The sequence below is a fragment of the Chaetodon trifascialis genome, chromosome 6 (assembly GCF_039877785.1).
Source record: "Chaetodon trifascialis isolate fChaTrf1 chromosome 6, fChaTrf1.hap1, whole genome shotgun sequence".
Taxonomy (NCBI): domain Eukaryota; kingdom Metazoa; phylum Chordata; class Actinopteri; order Chaetodontiformes; family Chaetodontidae; genus Chaetodon; species Chaetodon trifascialis.
Window position 1 is genome coordinate 24,127,845 of NC_092061.1, and position 21,420 is coordinate 24,149,264.

Below are 21,420 nucleotides of genomic sequence, written 5' to 3' on the forward strand. Positions count from 1 at the left end.
CTCTGGGCAGGCTGTGCCACAGTTACATCTTTTTCCTCTTCAACATACTGCACTCGGGGGATAGTCAGTGCCTTGAAATGGTCTTGCACTCTTCTTCTCTTGATTGGTGCTTTTTAAATGAATCTCAGATTTGTTTGGTGGAATGTTGAAGGAACAAGGTTCATTCATTTTTTCTATGACACATGGTTGTGTAACAAAATGCTGATTGTGTCTCTTTATGCTCCTCACAAAACCAGAAATCATAAAAGGAAAGCTATTTTTATAGTAAATAAACTGCGTGTAATAGTATATCCATTTTTATGATCAAATTGTGCGATTCCGTGCGTGTTCTCTGCATGGTGGAGATCACAGGGCCCTCCATGATTTGACGAGTCTCACAGCCCGAGGAAAGAAGCTGCTCTGTAGTCTGGTGCTACTGCTGCAGATGCTTCTATATCACTTGCCAGACTCAGCAGGATTAACAGGTTTGTCTTCATGACAGGATTTTTGTCATAAAATTGACTTTGCATTCGTTCCACCTTTCACCAAACATATCTTGCAGGTGTATTTAACCTAAAATCTCTCCTCGATCACACACAGATGAGCTTCATTCAGCCCATTGTGTGTCATCTAGAAACAACTGGCTGTACCAGTGATCATATAAGCGGCTGGTTACTGGAGCTGTTGATTATTTTGCAATTCAGTGAAGAGTTTTGTGGTTAAACTGTGACTGTAATGCAAACCTGATTTATATCTGTTGGGTACTACCCAGCAGTAAACAGAATGTGTTGCTGAAAATGTGGTATACTCTGAGGTAGCGCTAAGCTACCACTTCCCCTCAGGGCTCCCAGGCTCCAGCAACTCTCAAGGAGAGTCACCCCATGGCCCCTCCCTCTCGTGTTTGTGCCTGTGTGAAGTGCACCTGTGGTGCTTCAGGGATGTGATTTTTCAGCTTTATTGGACACACAATTCCTATTTGATGCCAGAACAACATGTTAAGTGTTATCCTGCCTTTTGTTTTTGTGGACACAAACCCAGCGTAGGTTTGTGCTTGTGTGCATCATTTAGCGTGTTTGTTTTGTGTCTTGAGCACACACCTGCTGACGTGGTTTGTGTTTTCCAGGACACACTTTAAGTTTTTATGCGGCCCCAGAATTGATTGTCTGATGGCATGTTTCAGAATAAGTGTCAAAATGGGACAGGGTGCTCTGGAATGAAACTCCTCAGCCAGTACAAGCAAAGGAACTGAGTTACAGCATTTGATCAAAGAACGCAGGAGTCAGCAGAGACAATGACACATGATGGCAGCCTCTAACGTGACATGTCGCATAAATTATGTAAGCTCACTCATCACAGTCCCTCTCATTCTCTTCATTATCATGAACTCTCTGTTCACAGATCCACATGCTGTATGGTGTCTTTGTCGTTTTCAGTTCTTGGCTAGTTACTACACACTGCCACAGTCATCCACTGTGGCAGGGCGCACAAGGCCACTTTGTTGTTTTCATTTGTACAATTAAGCTGTTAAGTTGACTGACAGTCTCCACTTTCTCTCCCCTCTCCTGTGTCCCCCTTCCCCTTCTGCTCTGTCCCTCTGCCAGCCGGTGGCAGAGCCCATCCCCATCTGCAGCTTCTGTTTGGGGACCAAGGAGCAGAATCGCGATAAGAGGCCGGAGGAGCTCATCTCCTGTGCCGACTGTGGCAATAGTGGTGAGTGCAGCTTTGTGACCAGTAAGACCTGCGACTCTATAGAAACACCACAGTATATACCATAATGCTGTGTACAGCTATGTACCAGTGACAGTCTCAAAATGGGTTTAATCAATGTCAGGAGAGGAATTAACTTTTTTTTTGGTTTTGTTTTTTTGTAAAAATGCTTTTGCATTTGTTAAAAACAAACACAAGCACAATGCTAAGCACACATCCTGGAGCTGTGCAAAGATTGCTGTGAGTATAATTTTATGAACCCGCACACTTAACTCTTTCCAGCGCAAACACTTGAACTACCTCAGACTCTCAATACTTCTTCCAACTGACAACTGAACTGACGTGTAACCACCGAAAATGTAGTTACACGTCATCTTGCATTGCAACTGCCTTCATCTGCTTTTAATCTGAGTCTTCAACTGATTATTCAGCAGCTCTCAGGAATTCTGTCAGTTTATATTTTACCTGCCTTCATCTCTTCACTTTCACTGCTTTCAGTGTTTATATGACAACTTCCAGTCTCACTGTTTACATTTCATATTGTTTAACTTAACACCTCTCTCAGTCAGCACTGATGAAGGTAGCACTGATGTCGCTTTCATTTGTGAGAGCTCCCCTGCCGTCAGTGGTCAGAGCCAGCTTGTCTGCTCTGGCTAGCTCATCCTTCTTCTTCACAAAGTGTTTTTCAGTGTGTTTAGTCAGAGTAGCTCTGAATGGCATAATCTACTTGGATTCAAGGTACTGAACTAGCCCTTTGAGTTCCTCACCCTCTACCACACTGACTGGCAGCATATAGGTCTCAATTTTTCAGCACACAAACTAGTTGATGACGCACATCACGCTTTTTCCCTGTGACCAGCAGCGTGATTGTGATCTTTGGCTGCGAACCATCCTCGGACATGGCTGTCAGGTGCTTGTTCTTAATGTGGCCAAAATTGTCTATCACGGTATATATGATATATAATAAATCGCAGTAACAGTATATTTCACAGTTTAGTGATTATGTACTTTAAATTCAGAAATGATTTAACCATACTGTACCATACTTTGTCATATTTGATTAATTTCTTCTTTTATTTGGACCTGCCATACCAACAAAAACAACTGCCTCACATGAGACTATAACCGAGTTAAAAACAAAAAAATCAGTAAAACAGTAAAACATATTATCTTTCAAAATTTAAGCTCTAACGTTCCAAATGAGAGCAACAGAGATCCAGTGGAGGTGCATCATCACCACCAACTGTCACCCTCACATGGTTCACACACCTAGTGTTGCTTTCGTCAACGAAAATTATGACTAAATATCGTCGTCAATGAAGACGCAACGTATATGCTGGTCACGTGACGATAACTGTAAATATATAATGCAATATTGTTGACGAATAAAAATGAGTCTAAATTTGCTTTACAAAATAAAAACTCTGCTAAAATGTCTCTTCATTTTCGTTGACTAAAACGAGACGAGACGAAATGTTCTAACGTTATTTCGTCTCGTTTAGTCGCATTTTTATTATTATTTTGCAATATTTCTGTTTCCCGTGTCTGCATCAGGTCACACTACACAGTCGCAGGCGACATCTCGGCATTAGTTTCCACTCACGGCATTATTTAGAAGATGCAGCTGCGGTAGGTTAGCGTTAACGACAGACAGCCGACACAGAGAACGTGACAGATGGCCGGCCAGCCGGCTTTGGTTGGTAAAATAAATATGTTGTGAATTCAAATCAGAGCGTCTTCGTGTCTGGAATGGATGTATTCTTGAATCTATAAACTAACAATAATATAATAATAAGACCACCTTGTTTGAATTGTGAAATGGGTTTGGCTAAAAGAAAATTTTGGTTTTGTCTATACTACTAGATACTATATTGACTGGGTTAAATAGAATTGCATTACTAAAAAGAAACTAAAATACAATTTTCATTGACTAAAACGTCATCAGTTTTCGTCGACTAAAACTAGACGAAAATAGTCACGGATAATTCGGACTAAAATAAGACTAAAATGCTCAGACTTTTGGTCGACTGAAGCTTGACTAAAAAGAGTATGAACGTGACTAAAACTAATAAAAACTAAAATGACAGCTTGACACAAAGACTAGACTAAGACTAAAATTAAAACAGACCGGCAAAAACAACACTACACACACCCAAATCATGTGACCTCACTAGGCAGCTGTTTTGCTGCATCGCGCTGCCGCCCCGAAAATATCAAGCAGTTGCGAACTCTGAACAGTGTCTGCAGAATTAGGTTTTGCATTGATATTGTTGATATCCATACTACACGCACATGGATGTATTGCAATATCAAGGAAAGAGTAGACAGTAATATACAGGCAGGCAGAAGAGAGTACGAAGCAGCCACAACGTCATCAACGCGCCCACTCGCTTGACGTGTAGCACTGGTACGGCTTCAGAGATGGCTCGGTATTGCCAAATCTCAACTGGTGGATGTAATTCTACTGTTGCGCGGTACATATCGTTATACCGCCCAACCCTATGGTGCAGCATACATTTAGCTTTGTTACCTTTCTGGATGATATGTTCCCACACCCAGCTTTGTTTAGCACACTTCATTTCTGAGTTTGTAGGCTTTTCACACTGCACTTACCCGAGGCTGAAGGAGCTGGTAGCTCCAGGCTATCGAAATCATTTGTGGAGTGAGTGTCTGTATGCAAGTGAACCTATAGACCAGTGGTCCTCAATGACATTTGTCCAAGGGCCAAAAACTTTCAAAGCAGACACTGTTGGGGCCGGATGTTCAGTTAAACAAAATGTTGTTAGCCCATATCAGTGTGAACACACTACTGAAAATCATGGAAAATTCATAACAATAACTATACTTATCTAGCTCTCAGGCCAAGGAGCCAGTTCACTGGGGGGTTAATTAAACCAATTTCTTTCTCTCTTTTTTTTTTCTTTAATTGACTGAGAAGTTTTGGTAGTACTGTTAGCAGCATAAAAAGAGAAGACTGACAGTGCAGAGGAGGCAGAGATGCTGCTGCCAGAGGAGCCGCTGACCCTTGTCTGTCCATGCGTTGTCAGCGTTCTCTTTTCGTGCCATTATCACTTTAAAGTGTTTTTCACTGCGTGAGGAAATGGACATGTGGTATGAGAGCATGTGACAAGTGTCAACTACATGAGTTTCATGACCAGTTGAGATCACCGCTATAGTCCAACATGCTTAAACTTCATGAACTAAGATGAACATAGTGCTTGAACACACAGATACTGGCACAGGTCTATGTTCTCAGAAAAAAATGTGTTCCCTTCAAAATCTCTTTTTCTCTACCAGGAGTTGTAGTATTGTCACAAAGGCCCGACATCGCTTCGTGAAAGCAGAGGAGAGATAGTGTTGCTCCTCTTTCCTCAGTGGTTTTCTGTCCCAGACAATGTCGTCTTGTTTGCTATTTTTCAAACAGAGCAAAAGCATCGCACTGACAGATTGTCATTTATGTTTGAACACTCCTTATGCAGCCAGGTTTGATTCAGTGAGGGCTTTCAATTCCAAAAGGAGCTTGTTTCTCGTACAATGATGCAAGTGGGTCATGGCTGTCAGTCAGCAGCGACGAAAAAAGTCTTGACGCACTTGTTTGTGTATGCGTGTCTGTCTACCTGCAGGCCACCCGTCCTGTCTCAAGTTCTCCCCAGAGCTCACAGCGCGAGTCAAGGCTCTGTGGTGGCAGTGCATCGAATGCAAGACTTGCAGCAGCTGTCAAGATCAAGGAAAGAATGCGGTGAGTGGATGAGTGAATATGGCGGACTGGCAGCTTAACAGAGTCTCTGATCGCTCTCTTCTCCGCTTAAGTGCCAGATAGAGATGCTGATAGACATATCTGTGGTCCTGGGATTGAGCTATTTTAGTCAACCTCTGCATGATTTCACTCTTTTCTCTTACTTGTCAAGTGAGGAATCATTGATATTCAAATGTTTGTAGGGAGGTTTAACAGTGAGACGAAATGCACAACATACTGCCATCTGTGAGATGGGGAAAAAAATAGGAACCAAGTATGGTTCAAATGTGAGTAGCAAATTCAAGTATTTTAATACATTTTTGGGGAAATATGTGTGAGAGCTCATCAAAAGTTAGAAAGTGCTTCAAGTTGTACGGACATAAATGTGTTCACACAGTCGCAGTGTGGGGCAAAATGCAAGTCCCCATAATGGAAATCATTAAGTTTTTGGGTTAAGGTTAGGGTTAGGCAAGTAGTGGTTATGGAAATGAATGTTAGTCTATGTAATGTCCCCAAAAATGATGGAAACACGTCTGTGTGTGCTACACAGGACAACATGTTGTTCTGTGACTCCTGTGACCGGGGCTTCCACATGGAGTGCTGTGATCCTCCCCTCACGCGGATGCCAAAAGGTAAATGGACAGCTCTGTTAACTCTGAAGCCGTACACAAAGCTCATACATTAAATGATTTCTTGAGTTGGTGCTTCTTCCTCTTAATGAAGTACTAATGTATTCAATACGTCCTGTTGGTGTCGGCCTCATCTAATGTGTGTCTTTTCTGTTCCTCTCCCAGGCATGTGGATTTGTCAAATCTGCCAACCCAGAAGAAAGGGAAAGAAGCTTTTACATGAAAAGGCAGCACAAATCAAACGGCGCTACAACGCGCCGCTGGGACGGCCCAAGAACAGGTAAAGCAACACCTTCAGCTAATGGCGTCTTTTTTAATATCAGCCCAGTTGAGAGCAGCAGCACGATGCCATGTATGTGCTTTACCAGTGCAGAGGAGCTTACAGCTGCAACGCCTACTCTCCAGAATGAGCTTCCAGCTATTTTTTTCTTTTATTGCCATTTCTCTTCTCTGTGTAATTTAGAAATATCTATATATATATAACAACGCAGTGTAGGGTACAGTTGTGGTCCATTCGGCATATATGTGGTCCCATAAGCAGAACTCTGGACCCAGCAAGCTTTATTACCCCCTCACACAGTCTCCACTAGACTCCTCTCTTTTCCCTCCGCAGGCCGGGGCGGCCCTTCAAGAAGCTGGGCGGGCGTGGCCGACGGAAGCGCTCAGCCTCAGCCAACTCATCCTCCAGCTCGTCCTGCGAGGGTTACCCTGGTGATGACCGGCTGCTCTTTTCGCTGCGAGACGACGACGACCTGTCGCAGAGCAGCCTGCGCTTCAACAACAAGACCAAGGGCCTTATCGACGCCCTCACAAAGTTCTTCACGCCGTCGCCCGAGGGACGTAAGGCACGGCAGGAAGTGGTGGATTACTCTCAGCAGTGCCGCATCCGAAAGAAAGCCCATCGCAAAGGAGAAGGAGATGATAGGGGGGGTAAGGATTAGCTGTGTTTGTCTGCTTACACGCACATCACTTCACTGCTATGGCTGGATGAATTTTAATCTGCAGTTAAACAGCTCTGGTTGATGTGAGATGTTAGATTTTGCTATAGATGTAAGTATGTTACGACTACAAAAAGAGAAGGACGAAAGTGTAGGCCATAAAGCTGTGTGTATATGCTTACGATAGAAACTATATGTTTTGTGTAAGCAATGTATGCTCTTTCCATGTCAGTCCATTCAAGACTTGGTTCGCGTGATTGTGTCATGTGACTGCGCTGTGCAGCATTGGATACTGTTACTTTTGTCTGATGAAGAGCAGCTGTGCTCAAAACCTCACATGGCTGCAGTAAATAACTGGACATCGGAGCCCTGCAGCGTGTGAACTGTTTCTACAAACAGAGCGGACAAACTAGAGAGCACCTTTCACGTTTTTCACGAGTTCTGCGGCCACCACAGGTTCTCCTGCCCGCATGGAAAGGAAGTGATGAGGCGAGGGCTATTCATTTGGTTGCAGACCTGCAAGACCTTATCGCTAGATGTCACTAAATCTAACACACTGATTCTTGAAGTACAGCACAGTAGACGAGAATAACTGTCAGAGCAGTGCATCAGGAGCGTTCACCTCTAGTTTCATTGGCACCAATGTCTGTTTCAACTCTCTTTGAAGATTTTGGTGAACAACGGATAAACAGGCTCAAACATATTATCCAGTTTTTTCAAAGAAACTTTTCACAAGACAGGTAATGATTCAACTTGCGTACATGTGTATCAAAAGCCTCATCAACCACATCAGTAGGTTTATCAGTGAAAATATGGCTCAGATATAAAATACACCCACGGTGACTTAGATGTAGCTCTCTGTGCTGTGCTTTACTTGTTGTATTGAGAGACTCACACGCAGCATAAACATGCAAAGTAGGTAACACGTTCACCTTCACTGGTTAACATGACCTAAATGAAGTGGGACACATTCTCTGGGCACTTCATGTCCTGTGTGTTTGAAGGCTTAACTTTGAGCTCAGTCCAGTTGAATTGTTTTGTATGGAGGAGAGCAAAGAGTGTAGAAATAACATGGCAGGTGATCTTTCACTCCCATCCCCTGTGGTAAACCAACCAAAGTCTTTAGAAAGAAGATATTGTTTGATTATCAGGGTTAATTTTAGGAGAACTGTCAACAGTGTATAAATTCCTCGATATCCGCCTCCTGTGGCAGTAGCACCATTGTAAAAACCAATCAGCAGACATCTTGGCACCCTGTCTAACAAGCTGCTTACTAGGTTGGCATTAACGTCGGCTGTGTTTCCATCCTCAGACAATCAGGAAGGCAGCGACTGGCGTGATGAAGATGACAAACTGCCTGGTCACGAGAACCTGACGGAAAAAGACATCGAACTGTTCAGACACATCCAGGAGCTGGCACTACAGGTACACAGACAAAATATTAAATGTCTTCAAAATGTTGTTAATGAACAGAGATGGGACAATGGTTACGCTGATGAAGGGGCCAAATGAAATTGTGGAGTGAGGCAGCATCAGCAGGAGGACCTGGGAGAGACTTGTGAGTCTGTGACTTAGGCTGGAGTCATCGCATGTCATATTATGTAAACCCACGGTGTGGTGGGGGAGCTGGATTGTAGCTGTGATGAGACTGTGGTCAGAAAGAGCAGAGTCAACAACACCCAGGTGTTGAGGATGAAGTCACTGGCTCAGGCGAGGCCTGTAGGAGGCAGGCACCACGTTTGTGGGAGGAAAAGTCAATGAGCTCTGAGAGAGACAGATAGAAATTAATTTGGTCATGAAACAGCTGCCAGATTCAGCATGTATATTCAAATCTCCCATTACCAGAGATGATGAGTGTAGGATTTTTGTGAGGATCAAAAGTTTGGTTCTAAATCAACGGTTGATGGAAATAATGAGGGGTAACCGAAGGACATCAGCCTCAGTCCAGGATAATGAGACGTGTAGGGTTGTCATTGGAAATTTGCTTGAATTTCATACCCTTCTTGTGAGTGATGGCAAACCCTGCTCTGTGTTTGACAGGACGGGGCTGGTCAGTGACCATCGAGTGCATGCCGTGTCTCAGTAAGGCACAAAGTTAGCGCTGGTATCAGAGAACATGTTTGATGGAGTGAACATTGAGCAGAGCAGCTCAGTGTAGTTACACTCGAGGGGAGACGTAAAGTAGCCACATTAATGACCGTTTTCATGCAGCGCCGCTGTAGATTGACCTGAGAGCCATTTGCTTGGCCAGTGTCATGGGACTCATATAAAACACTATCCCAGATAATGACTGGAATATTCACACCAGTGTTTAAGTGTTCGATGCAGGCAGAGTAGTAAGAGTTAATGGTGTGTGGAAAGGGTCGATGTGATTATCTAGGCTGAGTAGCAGTGGATTAAACTACATGATCGTCATAAAACACAGGCAGGGATGTGCAAACTGGTCTTGTGAAATTTTGAGGCAGTGCTTTTTCACAGCTCCTCTTGGAGCTCCATCACCAAGTAGCAGGTAGCTTAATCTCTCTGACAGTTCGGAAGTAATCTTGATCTTTTCCTGGGTCCTGGTTTGCCTGTATTACTGATGTGTTTGTTAGACACCCATTGTTCTCCCTCGCTGTCACACTAGAGCGTAAGATCCTCAGCCAGTAGTCCCTGGTGTGTAATCTACTTACCTCATGATCTGCTAATCTCTCTCGTAGTAAACCTGCAGCTGACACGTCTCTCCTTCCCTTTCTTCCTTCATCTTTGTTGCGTATCCAAACAGAAAGTCGGGGTGACGGGTCCACCAGACCCTCAGATGCGCTGTCCATCAGTCATCGAATTTGGCAAGTTTGAAATCCAGACGTGGTATTCGTCTCCCTACCCCCAGGAGTACAGCAGGTAAACTAATGCACCGTAATGAAGCACAACAGCATAATGCACTTAGCTTCCAGTCCCACTTGTAGGCATAGAAATCACCACCAGCTTAATAGAGCTCAATTATAAGGTTGTTTGCTTTACCACCTACTAGCCAGTGAGGTGATTTGATTCAAATATCCTGAGGGTGTATTCATTTTATCAACTGTGTGTATTTATGAAACTGTTGAATAAAATCTGGCTTACCATTTTGCTTGCCAAATGTACTTTTAGTAGGTATTTGATTATTGACCCCCTCAGAACAAAAATATCTGTTAACCTTTAAAATGTTGTACCAGTCCTGTTGGCTGTTGTGCTGTGAAAAGGCTTGACAGACCAGAACCATCGAATGCTTAAAAAAAGGCCAACCAACATTGTCAAAATACTTGCCACTAAATGTCCTCTCAACTCATCCATTAATGGACAATTCATTACAGCTCCAGCTGTCCATTTGTAACCATGCTTCACCTTTCCATTTTTCATTACACTCAACTTCCTTTTCCCTCTCCAGACTACCCAAACTCTACTTGTGTGAGTTTTGCCTGCGCTACATGAAGAGTCGCAGCATCCTCTACCAGCACATGAAGAAGTGCAACTGGTTCCACCCCCCTGCTAATGAGATCTACAGGAAGGATGACGTCTCAGTGTTTGAGGTGAGGGGCTGTTCAGAAAGACTAGAAGAAAGATGAAGTAATGTGAGTGATGGTGGATGACACTGTAACAGAGACGGATGGGCCTCCTTTGAGCAGGGATACCACAGCTAGTTAGAGCCACATTCTTTGTGAAAGAACCTCACAGTTGTACCTTATGTTCTAACTATAGCCCTGGTAGTGACCTCAATCTACACACAGTTGTCAAAAATGGATTCCATGCTTCCCATACTATTATCAGGACCCACTAATTTTTATTTTTAGCCCTGGGCGATTAATCACTGGATCACATAATCACAACTTTATGAATATACGACATGTTGATCGGTCATATTCCTAAGGTGATTAATTGGCAATATTATTTTGTTTCTGACATCAGTGAAAGTCACTGTTTTTAGGAGAATTCATAATTAACAATTAACTCTGGAGCTGTTTTTGTGGGTCTCATAGCGCAGCAGCAGATTAATTCAGTGGATTGTTGTCTGCAGGCCATGGCCACTGCAGCTTCTGTTTCCCCGCTCTGCAGTCCATCCTCGCTCAGAGGAGAGCAGAGATAGCTGGCGAGCTGCCAGCCTGAGCCTCCCTCCTTCTCTTTCTCTTTACAGCTCTTTGTTTCTCTCCTCCACCCTCTCTGTCTGCTGGGGTCTCCAGAGACACAGCTGAGATCATTGCCTGACACTAACTTCTTCTCCATTCACCTCCACTTTGTTCCACAGCTCTCGAATAGCAGCTTAAAGGTGAACTTCTGGACAGTCGTGTTTCTGGGACTGAGCAGTAGTCATTTAGGATACTTTGTGTCATGGTGTTGTACTGATGTGTTTTCTCACTAATCCACAACAGGTTGATGGGAACGTGAGCACAATCTACTGTCAGAACCTGTGTCTGCTGGCCAAACTGTTCCTGGACCACAAGACTCTCTACTATGATGTGGAGCCCTTCCTTTTCTACGTTCTTACCCAGAATGACGGCAAAGGTTGCCACCTCGTTGGCTACTTCTCCAAGGTATGGTCAAGATGCTCCCAGCCTCATCATGGATTTCTAGTTAGAATTTTTGTATCATCAGTGTCCACACCACCACCAGTACCATGCCCTTTTCACATTGAAAGAATACATACCTCTGTAACAACCGCATGAACCAAAGTGGAGAAAAAAATACGTTTAAATTAAATGGAATTGAAATTCATTGGCATCTCTCCACGCGGGTACATTCCTACAAACATACAAATGCTCGTGTTGTGTCCTATAAACACTGGGTGCTGTGAGCTCCGTTGCCCCTCTGTGGAGTTTGCAGTTGCAGGTGCTCCCATTAACATACCACCTCGCTGCCAAAACACAGCAGTTAGTGAGCGGACGCAGCATCACCAACACCCTGCTGCACACCCACACAGGCCTGCTCTGTGATGTAGTTTCCATGATTTGTTTTCCAGTGATGGAATGTGTGTGTGTGTGTGTGTCTTTCCCTGTTCTCCAGGAGAAGCACTGTCAACAGAAATACAACGTATCATGCATCATGATTCTTCCACAGTACCAGCGCAAGGGCTATGGACGGTTTCTCATCGACTTCAGTAAGGGCTTGAGCCTTACACACACATCCACAGTGACAACACCAATAACTGGGAAATATATCTGTTGATACTCTTTTTGATTGAAAACTAAAATTTCAAAAATAGAAAAAAATACTGTGGCATACATCTTTAATGGCTCATGGTGTCCATGTCCTTGGTTTGTTCTTTCCCTCCTCCCTGCAGGCTACTTATTGTCCAAGCGCGAGGGCCAGCCAGGATCTCCAGAGAAGCCTCTATCGGACCTAGGTAGACTGTCCTACATGGCCTACTGGCGCAGTGTGGTACTGGAGTGTCTCCATGAGGTCCGTGACCGGCAGATCACCATACGACAACTTAGCAAATTGACCGGGATCTGCCCACAGGACATCACCACCACCCTGCACAGCCTCAACATGCTGGAGCAGCGAGGAGACAGGTCAGACACTGGACTGACATACACGCAGAAAAACACCACATTATTTGGTTCCATATTAAATGGGTCAAGGACGCACTCCAGTGGTTCATACTATAGTCCCACATAGTTCTCCACATTGCATAGTGTTACAATGTGAGGTAACGAAGATTCCTAGTGAGCTGTACTTGCTTATAATTTTCATCATTTCCCCTGTATGAGCATGCTATATAACGTACTACAGTGCAGAGCGGAAAGGAGGATCTAGTTGCCAGACGGTACTCACTCACAAAGTATTAAAGGCTCTTGTAAGCTTAACCCAAAGGAAGCAGAATATGGCTAGTAGCCAGGTTGCACCTTGCATGTAAACAAAGCCACTATTTAAAGTGTACTTAATTCGCTCACGTTGTCCATATAATAACATGTGGATGGAGCCTAATGTATTTAGATTCCACTGATCATCAATATGTGGTAGGTATCCTGCTGCTGCCTTCATAAATTGACTTGAATTAATTTATGAAGGCAGTTTTTGAGTCTTAGTGATGTGAACAAAGACAAAATCAGTGGCATCGCCAGAAAAAACTAGTAAAGTTTGACAGAAAGTTGACATTATGAAACTTTAGTGTATAACACATACATCAACAGGCCTCCCAGTGCAAGTATGCATTAAGGTGTCGTAAATCTACACATGCATGATCATCTACTTCACACAAGTAACCAAACACATTATCACGCAACACTTCATATGGGCTCTGCAAGCGAACATCAGTGTGGATGTACACACACATATTTTGACATACATGATCCTATTCATCTAATTTCTCTATACTTACATGTGGAAAAACATGCATAAAGAGTTATAAAGTTCCTGTTTTTCTGTGCTGTGGTTCTATAAGGCTGGTACTGGTGCGAAGGGAGAAGCTGGTGGTTAGCCACATGACTCGTCTCAAGGCCCGGCCACGGCAGCTAGAGGTCGACCCCGAGTGTCTCCGCTGGACTCCCGTCATCGTAACCAACACTGTGGTCTCTGACGCCGATGGAGATGATGATGAGGATGAGGATGATGAGGAACCACAGGAAGACAGCCGCAAGGAGGTAAATGTTGAATTTAGATTTGTTCTAGGTGAAATGATAGATTGATCTCAAGTTTGCTGTATATTTTTATTGATTTTTAAATTTTATTTAACTTTTTAATAGATCAAACCAAGTCACAAGGTCCCACCTATGCCCTGGCACATGCGCCAAGGGAAGAAGAGGGATGAGGAGGAGGAGGAAGAAGAAGAAGAGGAAAGAAAGGGCTTCCTGGGTTTTCCCATTAGCCAGAGCTCTCCAGCTTCCCCTCCCATTCGCTGTCCACCTCCTGTCCCAGAACCAACACGACCCCCTCCCCCAACAAACGGAGAACGCAGACCACGGGGGCGCCCACCCAAAAACTGGCCTTGGGGCAAGGTCAAAGACAGCACACGGGTGGGACGGCCACCTAAGATCCGCCCAGTGGAGGATGAGGACGATGAAGATGAGAGAACAGAGGGAGGAAAAAACACAGGCTCTGCCAGCAGCCCCCCCTCCCTATTCTCCCTGGACAGACAAGCAGAGTCCACAGCTTTTCACTCATTGGACATGGCCAGGCACCCCTCCATAACCCCCACACGAAGAGGGCGGCCCCCAAGGAAAAAGAGAGGCCCTAAGCCCAGACTGACAGAAGGGCCTGGAGAGGGGCTGGCGCAGCTTCCTGTGGTTTCCAGGTTGAATGAGTCTCCACCTGTCAGGAAAAGCTGCTTCAGTGAAAGCAGTGAAGAAGAGGAAGATGATGATGATGAAGATGATGAAGAGAGGAGGGCATGCTCCCCTCCCATCCTCACCAAGCCTGCAATGGGGCTCAAATGCAAGGTAAGGAGCTGATAGTGTTCAGATTCACTACTACTGAAATAATGTTAAAATCTCAGAATGAAGAATGATTCATGTTCATAAACTCAAATAATTCAAATGAATTCGCATTCAGTTGTATTTATGACTGTAATGGTGTCCATGACATGGGCTTTAATATAATCTTATTGATTTCAGACAGTCTGTGTCTTTTAAGTCTGTAGTTGTCATTTTAAACAAACTTTCAAAGGCACACCTAATTCCCTGTCCTGCTTCTACCTAGAAGCCACTGAGGAAACGCCGCTTTCGCCAGCGAAGCCACCCTCACAGCAGCGTGGTGACAGAGACAATTTCTGAGACCACAGAGGTGTTGGACGAGCCCTTTGTAGACTCAGACTCAGAGAGGCCTATGCCCAGGTTGGAGGAGGAGACGCCCCTGGGCCACCCACTGCACCGCTACCCCCCAGCCCGCTCTGCTCTGAGGCTGTCTGACCCAGCACCCAAAAGGGGCCGACACTCCAACCTCACAGATTCAGAGGAAGATGGTGAGCAGACACAGGCGTTTGATCCCAAAATTGGCAGGACTGGAGTATTGGTTTGTGTATAAACAGGCATGTGTGCCGCTTTATCTAACACTGGCTTTTCTTCTTGCCTCCTCTTAGAGTTGACACCTGTGCTGAAACCTGTGGCTACTCTGCCAGCAACGCCATCAGAGACCCTGGTGTCTAACCCTGAGGTCCCAGTCAAGAAGAAGAAAGGCTGGCCCAAGGGGAAGAGCCGCAAGCCGCTGCACTGGAAGAAAAGGGGACCGGGGAAACTACCTAGCGGTGGGCCCAACCAGCAAGCAACCACAGACAACCAGGCCCAAAGTGGGGATCCTCCCCCACCCAAAATCAAGATGAAGCCTGGCCGCAAGCCACGGAGCTGGTATCTGCAGCGCGCCCAGGAGGAGGCAGAGAGGCAGGAGCAGGAAAGACAAAGGTTGTTGCAGCAGCAGCTGGACAAAGATCCTCAGCTGCTTCAGACAGATGACCGCAAGCGAGTCTGTAGAACCAACACTAACAGAGACAACAAACAGAAAGACTCTGATGAAGAAGATGACTATCTCCCTAAGCCTGTTGAGCAGAAGGTGCCAAAGAGGCGAGGGAGACCGCCCAAGAACCGCGCCCTACGGCAGCCACCCCAGCCTGCCCCCAAACCACCTCCCACCTCTGAGCCAGAGGAGGAAGAGGACGAGGAGGAGGAGAATGAAAGAGCTTGGGAGGAAGACAAACCCAGCCGTCCACCGTCTCGCCCCCTGCTGTCCCCTTCTTCCTCTTCTTCCACCTCAGGGCCCCGGGCCCCACAGTCCCGGCCTCAGGACACAGATATGGGTGACAGGGAAGAAGACGATGACGATGAAGAGAGGGAGGAAGAGGAATACGGCAGCATGGGTAGTGGTGGCGTTAATATCAATAGACGACCAGCAGTCACGCCAGGTTCAGGAAGCAGGCGCAGTGAAGACCATGACGCAGATGATGAAGGTGACGGACACTTGGAGAACAAAAGCAGCAGCAGCAACAATGGTAGTAAGAAGAGAAAAAGTCCGGACTCTGAAGATGAAGAGGACGATGAAGATGAGGAGGAGGAGCCTGCCTCCCGTGCAAGCTCTCCTCCGGTCAAAGAAGAACCCCAAGGTGGAGAGGCTTTTTTAGACATGGAGAACAGCGTGGCGCGGGACTATGTCAGCAAGCAGGAGGAGGAAGAAGAGGAGGAGGAGGAGGAGGAGGAGGCTGAGGAGGAGGTACAGGAGGCCAAGTGTCGGCCCTCCTCTGCCGACCCACAGCAGGAGGAGAGGCGGCGCAGAGAGCAGGAGGAGTCTGCTGCAGCAGCTGCAGCAGTGGAAACAGTTACGGCCATGTCTGTTCCTTCTGAGCCCATGGAGCTCCAGCCTCTCCACCCCGACGACAAGGATGTCACGCTGTTGATGGAACCACAACACACACATCCACACTCCCACCCTCACCAGCACTCTGACTTCAAAGAGGAGCTTGGCCACCATCACCCACACCACCCCCATCACCACTCCAATGAGCTGGACCTGGAGACTATGCAGGCCGTCCAATCCCTGACACAGGGAGAAGCCCAGGACGAAGAGACTGAACCCCAGCCACACCACGGGGCCTACCAGGACTGTGAGGAGACCCTAGCTGCCTGCCGGACCCTGCAGAGCTACAGCCACACAGGGGAGGCCGAGGAGGAGGCACTGGCCTTGGTGGAGGAGTGTGGGGCCTCCCAACACAGCAGCCCCCTCCCTAATCCCCCAGTGCCACCCCTGCCCAGTCAGTCTGTGCGGTCGGTGAACAGTCCGGGGTTGCCCTCAAGCATCATGGACACAACACCAGCAGGGCAGAGGGGAGGAACACCTGGGCCCACTGGAGCAGGAAGCAGTGGTGGAGGTACAGGAGGGGGGTACACCCAGATCACACCAGAGCATCCCAGTTCTCTCTCTGCCCCTTCCCAGCAGAACATGGAGACATCGCCAATGATGGATGTGCCGTCTGTGTCGGACCACTCGCAGCAGGTTGTGGACAGCGGCTTCAGTGATCTCGGCAGCATAGAGAGCACGACAGAGAACTACGACAACCCCAGCAGCTATGACTCGACCATGGGCGGAGGGGGCAATGGAACGGGGAATGGCGGAAATGGAGGGGGATTGTCAGCTGCTGTAGTTGCAGGAGCGTCCACAGCTTCCTCATCATCAGCCTCGTCTTCATCAAGCTCAGCCACCCCGTCCTCCTCCTCCCAGTCTAACAGCTGCTCCTTTGTGCCAGCCCCGAGCCTCACATCTTCCACAGGAACTGGAGGATCCCAAATAGCGATGGGCAGCTGTAGCCTGATCCAGCAAACAGGACCAGGGCCCAACAGTGGACCAGGTGCCAATAACGTAGGCAGTGCTGTGCCCCAGCCCCCACCACCTCCACCGCCGTCCAATACCCCCAGCTGTGGCATTAAGTCTCCTCAGAGCTGTGGTGTGATTGAGAGGCCACCCAGCACCAACCAGCAGCAACAACAGCAGCAATCCCAAAAAAAGGTTCCTCAGCAGCCCCCTCAACAGCAGCAACAAGCCCCCAACCCTCAGCCTCCACCGTCAGCCCCACCACCACCGCCACAGCAACAACAACAGGCCCTGTCCCAGTGTAGCATGGGCAATGGCTTCGCCTCCACACCCATGATCATGGAGATTCCAGAGAGTGGAGGTGGAGGAGGGGGCCGCACCCTGTATGAGCGTATGGGTCAGGACTTTGGCACAGGAGGCTACCCCCAGCCCTCAGCAACTTTCAGCCTGGCCAAACTTCAGCAACTCACCAACACCATCATGGATCCCCATCCCATGCCCTACTCCCATTCAGCCTCTGTCACCTCTTATGCCACCAGTGTTTCTCTTTCCAACCCTGGGCTGGCCCCGTCACCTCACACTCCCATTCCGCAAGGCCAGCCCACTATGACCCCACCTCCTAACCTTAGCTCTGGCTCCATGAACCTGGGTTCCCTGCAGTTGCAGTGCAACATGCCCACCACCAACATCGGTCTGGGACCCCCGCCGCACACGCAGCGGCTACAGGGCCAGATGGCTACAGTCAAAGGCCATATTTCTATCCGGTCCAAAGCCACTCAGCAGCTGGCCCCAGCCCCACACCAACAGCAGCTCTATGGCCGCAGCTCAGGGGCTGTCACCATGCAGGGCACGCCGCGCACATTGGCGGTGCAGCGCGGTATGATGCCAAATCTCATGCCTACGCCAGCACCATACAATTCCATGAACATGACGCCCCTCAATGCCATGTCAGCTGGCTACCGAATGCCCCAACCCATGATGAACAGTGGTTATCACGGCAATCCACCATACATGAATCAGCCAGCCCAGTACCCCATGCAGATGCAGATGGGCATGATGGGAGGGCAGGGTTACCCGCAGCAGCCTATGCAGCCCAATCACCATGGCAACATGATGTACACTGGCCCCTCCCATCACAGCTATGCTGGTGTCCCAAAACAGTCACCTTACATGAGCAGATGAGCAGCCAAGAACTGAAAAAGACGACATGGGGCCAGAGCTGATACTCGCTGTACTCTAAATGTCCATTACTCCTGTTCACCCTCTCCAGTGCCACGGAGGCACAAGTGAGTGTAGGTGATTGGAGACAGAGAGGGTCTATGGGTTTCCTGTTTTTCTATGTAGTCATTTTGTCCCTTTTGATTTGGGCTCGTTCCCCTCCCCTCCCAGCTGGCTGTGTATGGGAACAAGTCAGTAGGATTCTGGGCTGGGTTGTGTACATGGACCTTGGCCATATCATGCTGCTTCAGGCCAGGCCTGCACAGTCCTCTGTCATGTGGTTTATCACAGGCCCAGGAGTCTCCTCCTCGTGATGTGCAGGAGGAGAGTAGGGGAGGACAAGAATGACGAGGAAAATGCACAGAGAAAGACAATACAGGAGTACCTTGCTTTGTCTGACTGCGAATGAAAAAACAGTGGTTAACTGAATATACTCAACCATGCACACAATCTTTTAATTGATATGGGAAGCCTTACCTTGAAAAAAGAGACAATGAAACATTGTAGGCGGACTCTTGTTTTGTTAAGCATAATGTTGAATCCTATTTTTGTTGTCATTGTTTTTTTTGTTTTTGTTTTTTGAAATACTTGTGTGCAGTCCGACCTCTTATATGCTTTGGTCTTTATATGTGTGGCATTTTGAAATGGTGATACACCTTCTTGCTCTCTCAGAAATACCCAAACATCACTGCGGCCATGCGGACAGACAGCTTTTCACCTAGTTCCAGAAAAGCAGAGGAGTGGGGCCTACGGTGTTTGAGGTGTTCAGTTGTTTCTAGAGTCTCTGGCTTCCAGGATGGACGGTGTTGTACCAAAAACAGCAAAGACACAGAAGAGAGGAGCGTGTTACTGTCTTATTATATGTCCATAAATAAAACAAGTAGCATTATTTTCCAGTTCGTCGCCACTCTGAAACGTTCAGATGTAAATATTCTGGTACTTCCCAATATCCAGCACACACACGCACACACACACACACAAACACACACAAACACAAACACAAACACAAACACATACTGACTAGCTGTCGCCAATTGGTAGCTAGCTCAGGAAAGTACAACATTCAGCTGTTCTTGTCCACACTCCACTGACGGACGGTGTACTATGTCAGCCTTTTTTAGCAGTTTAGGGAATGCAGAACAAACTGTGGGATTTCCATTTAACTGCTTTATGGAAAGTCAGTTAACTATAGCTGACCTCCCCTCCTTAAGTGTTAGTGACCCAAAGAGGTCGAGGAGTCCGCTTTTGAATGGTGTATTTTTTCTGTATATTTTTTTTTATTGTATTTTTCTTTTCTGCAAATTTCTGCACTCCTATTGGCTAGAAATATGGCTGTAGACAGTTAGCCTTTGTAAAAGGTGTGCCTAAACGCCTGATCTAGTGCATGGTTTGGCCCTCACATAGAGGCACACTCATATGAAAGCAGGGTCAGAGGTGAGTAAGTGTTCAAGGTCCTGTTGGAAATGGCGTTCAACTGGCAGGGGTGAAAAGGTTGACCTTGTTGCTCCATGTACCAGTATTCAAAGTCAAAAGAGGAGTTTTCATTTTCTTGCAGATCTGACATTGCATACTTTATTTGTGTGTATTGTTCTGTTCTGTACTTAATTTTCATTGTGTTTCTTTCTGAATTTTATCAGACTGGGCAGCTTTCTTTTATGACACAAGCTGACTCTTTTTGACTTTAGAAAACCTATTGTAGAGAAAATGTTTTTTCTATAATATAAAAGGAAACTCTGACATTGATATTGGTACTGTCATTTTTTTCACTTCTGTTTCAGGAAAAAAAACAATACATATTTTTTAGCTCGCCTCTTGGGTAATAATTACTAAGAAATTCAAAATTTAAAAAAATTACCACTCACTTTTAGTGACTTTAAGATGCCTTTAACCTCTCCATTCCATCTCATCTCTAGAGTTTTTCTATCTTTGTGTAGTATATTAATGCTATTTTAAACAAAAGGACTACAAATATCTAAAGGTCACTTGGCATTCTTTTTTTTTTTTTTTTTTTTTTTACTTCTTGTGTGTGTATAGGATGACTTCCTTACATTTAAGAGGCATGTAAAAAGGAGCTCAGTATATTTCTGTCTGTTTATATCGCTTCCCTTTTTGTATCCTTTGTAATTGTACATGTTGCGTTGTATGCTAAGAGAGAGCGCAAAATAAAGAGAGCAGTGGCAGCTGGGCACAGTGAAGGTTGATTTGCGCTCAGCGGCCTCAACTCTCGACTCTGTCCCTGTATGTATTTCCATTTATTCTGTTTTTTTTTTTCTTTCTTTCTTAGCAAGTACTTTCAAAGAACTCTGTACATTTTAACATAAAATGAAAATAAATTATGTTGAGCCATTCATGTTCTCTTTGAGCTTTTTAAAGTTTCATCTGAGTCAATTCTACAGTTCAGTTATAGTTACCGTCTAAATCCACTCCTTTCAGATTATCTCCAAAAGGATGACGACGCATTCATTATGCTCAATGCCATGCACCCTGTCCAAAATGCTGAACCTTCTTGTATAAACTGAATATTTTATATTTGGCATTTGTTTTCCTCATTAGGTACCGTTAGGCTTACATATAGCAGCAGGTTAGTAGTGTGCTGCAAAACAAGCAACAAGACTTGCCCATTGGTGAACGTGTATTTAAAAGGCCCTGATTAAAGGCCAGCATTCTTCATCACAGTAATACTCATGACTAAATAAGCTATAATCAAACTGTTTAAAGAAAAATCCTTAAGCATTATTTTTTGAGAGTCTTGGCTAAAGTGCTTCATCAAACTGTGTGGGTGTAGTTTGAACACTGATGGTGGACTTGCAAGCATCAGTTCAGTTGCTTGTGGACTTGCCTTGACTGCTTGTGGCCACTAGATGTCCCCATAGGACATGAGCATGGCATGTGAAAACGGTGTTCTCTCCTCACCCCACTTCGGACTTCACCTCCTTGAGTTTTGCTGGATTGTTAATTACATGGTCTC

General features: G+C 46.0%; 1 protein-coding gene across 3 annotated transcripts in view; it reads left to right on the top strand.

The window, feature by feature from the left end:
- kat6a (K(lysine) acetyltransferase 6A) overlaps positions 1-20,799 on the top strand; it is a 31,942-nt gene extending 11,143 nt beyond the window's left edge. Inside the window, exons 3-18 of one of the 3 annotated variants that reach the window (XM_070963877.1) lie at positions 1,581-1,689; positions 5,310-5,425; positions 5,626-5,709; positions 5,973-6,054; positions 6,217-6,331; positions 6,665-6,981; positions 8,302-8,414; positions 9,754-9,869; positions 10,396-10,537; positions 11,375-11,536; positions 12,006-12,099; positions 12,283-12,514; positions 13,387-13,585; positions 13,688-14,380; positions 14,640-14,901; positions 15,019-20,799. In XM_070963877.1, coding sequence (XP_070819978.1) covers positions 1,581-1,689; positions 5,310-5,425; positions 5,626-5,709; positions 5,973-6,054; positions 6,217-6,331; positions 6,665-6,981; positions 8,302-8,414; positions 9,754-9,869; positions 10,396-10,537; positions 11,375-11,536; positions 12,006-12,099; positions 12,283-12,514; positions 13,387-13,585; positions 13,688-14,380; positions 14,640-14,901; positions 15,019-18,416 — 6,234 coding nt within the window. In that variant the 3' untranslated portion in view covers positions 18,417-20,799. The remainder of the gene's footprint in view (positions 1-1,580; positions 1,690-5,309; positions 5,426-5,625; positions 5,710-5,972; positions 6,055-6,216; positions 6,332-6,664; positions 6,982-8,301; positions 8,415-9,753; positions 9,870-10,395; positions 10,538-11,374; positions 11,537-12,005; positions 12,100-12,282; positions 12,515-13,386; positions 13,586-13,687; positions 14,381-14,639; positions 14,902-15,018) is intronic. The other 2 variants (XM_070963878.1, XM_070963879.1) reach the window with 2 other exon arrangements.
- The last annotated feature ends 621 nt before the right edge of the window (positions 20,800-21,420 follow it).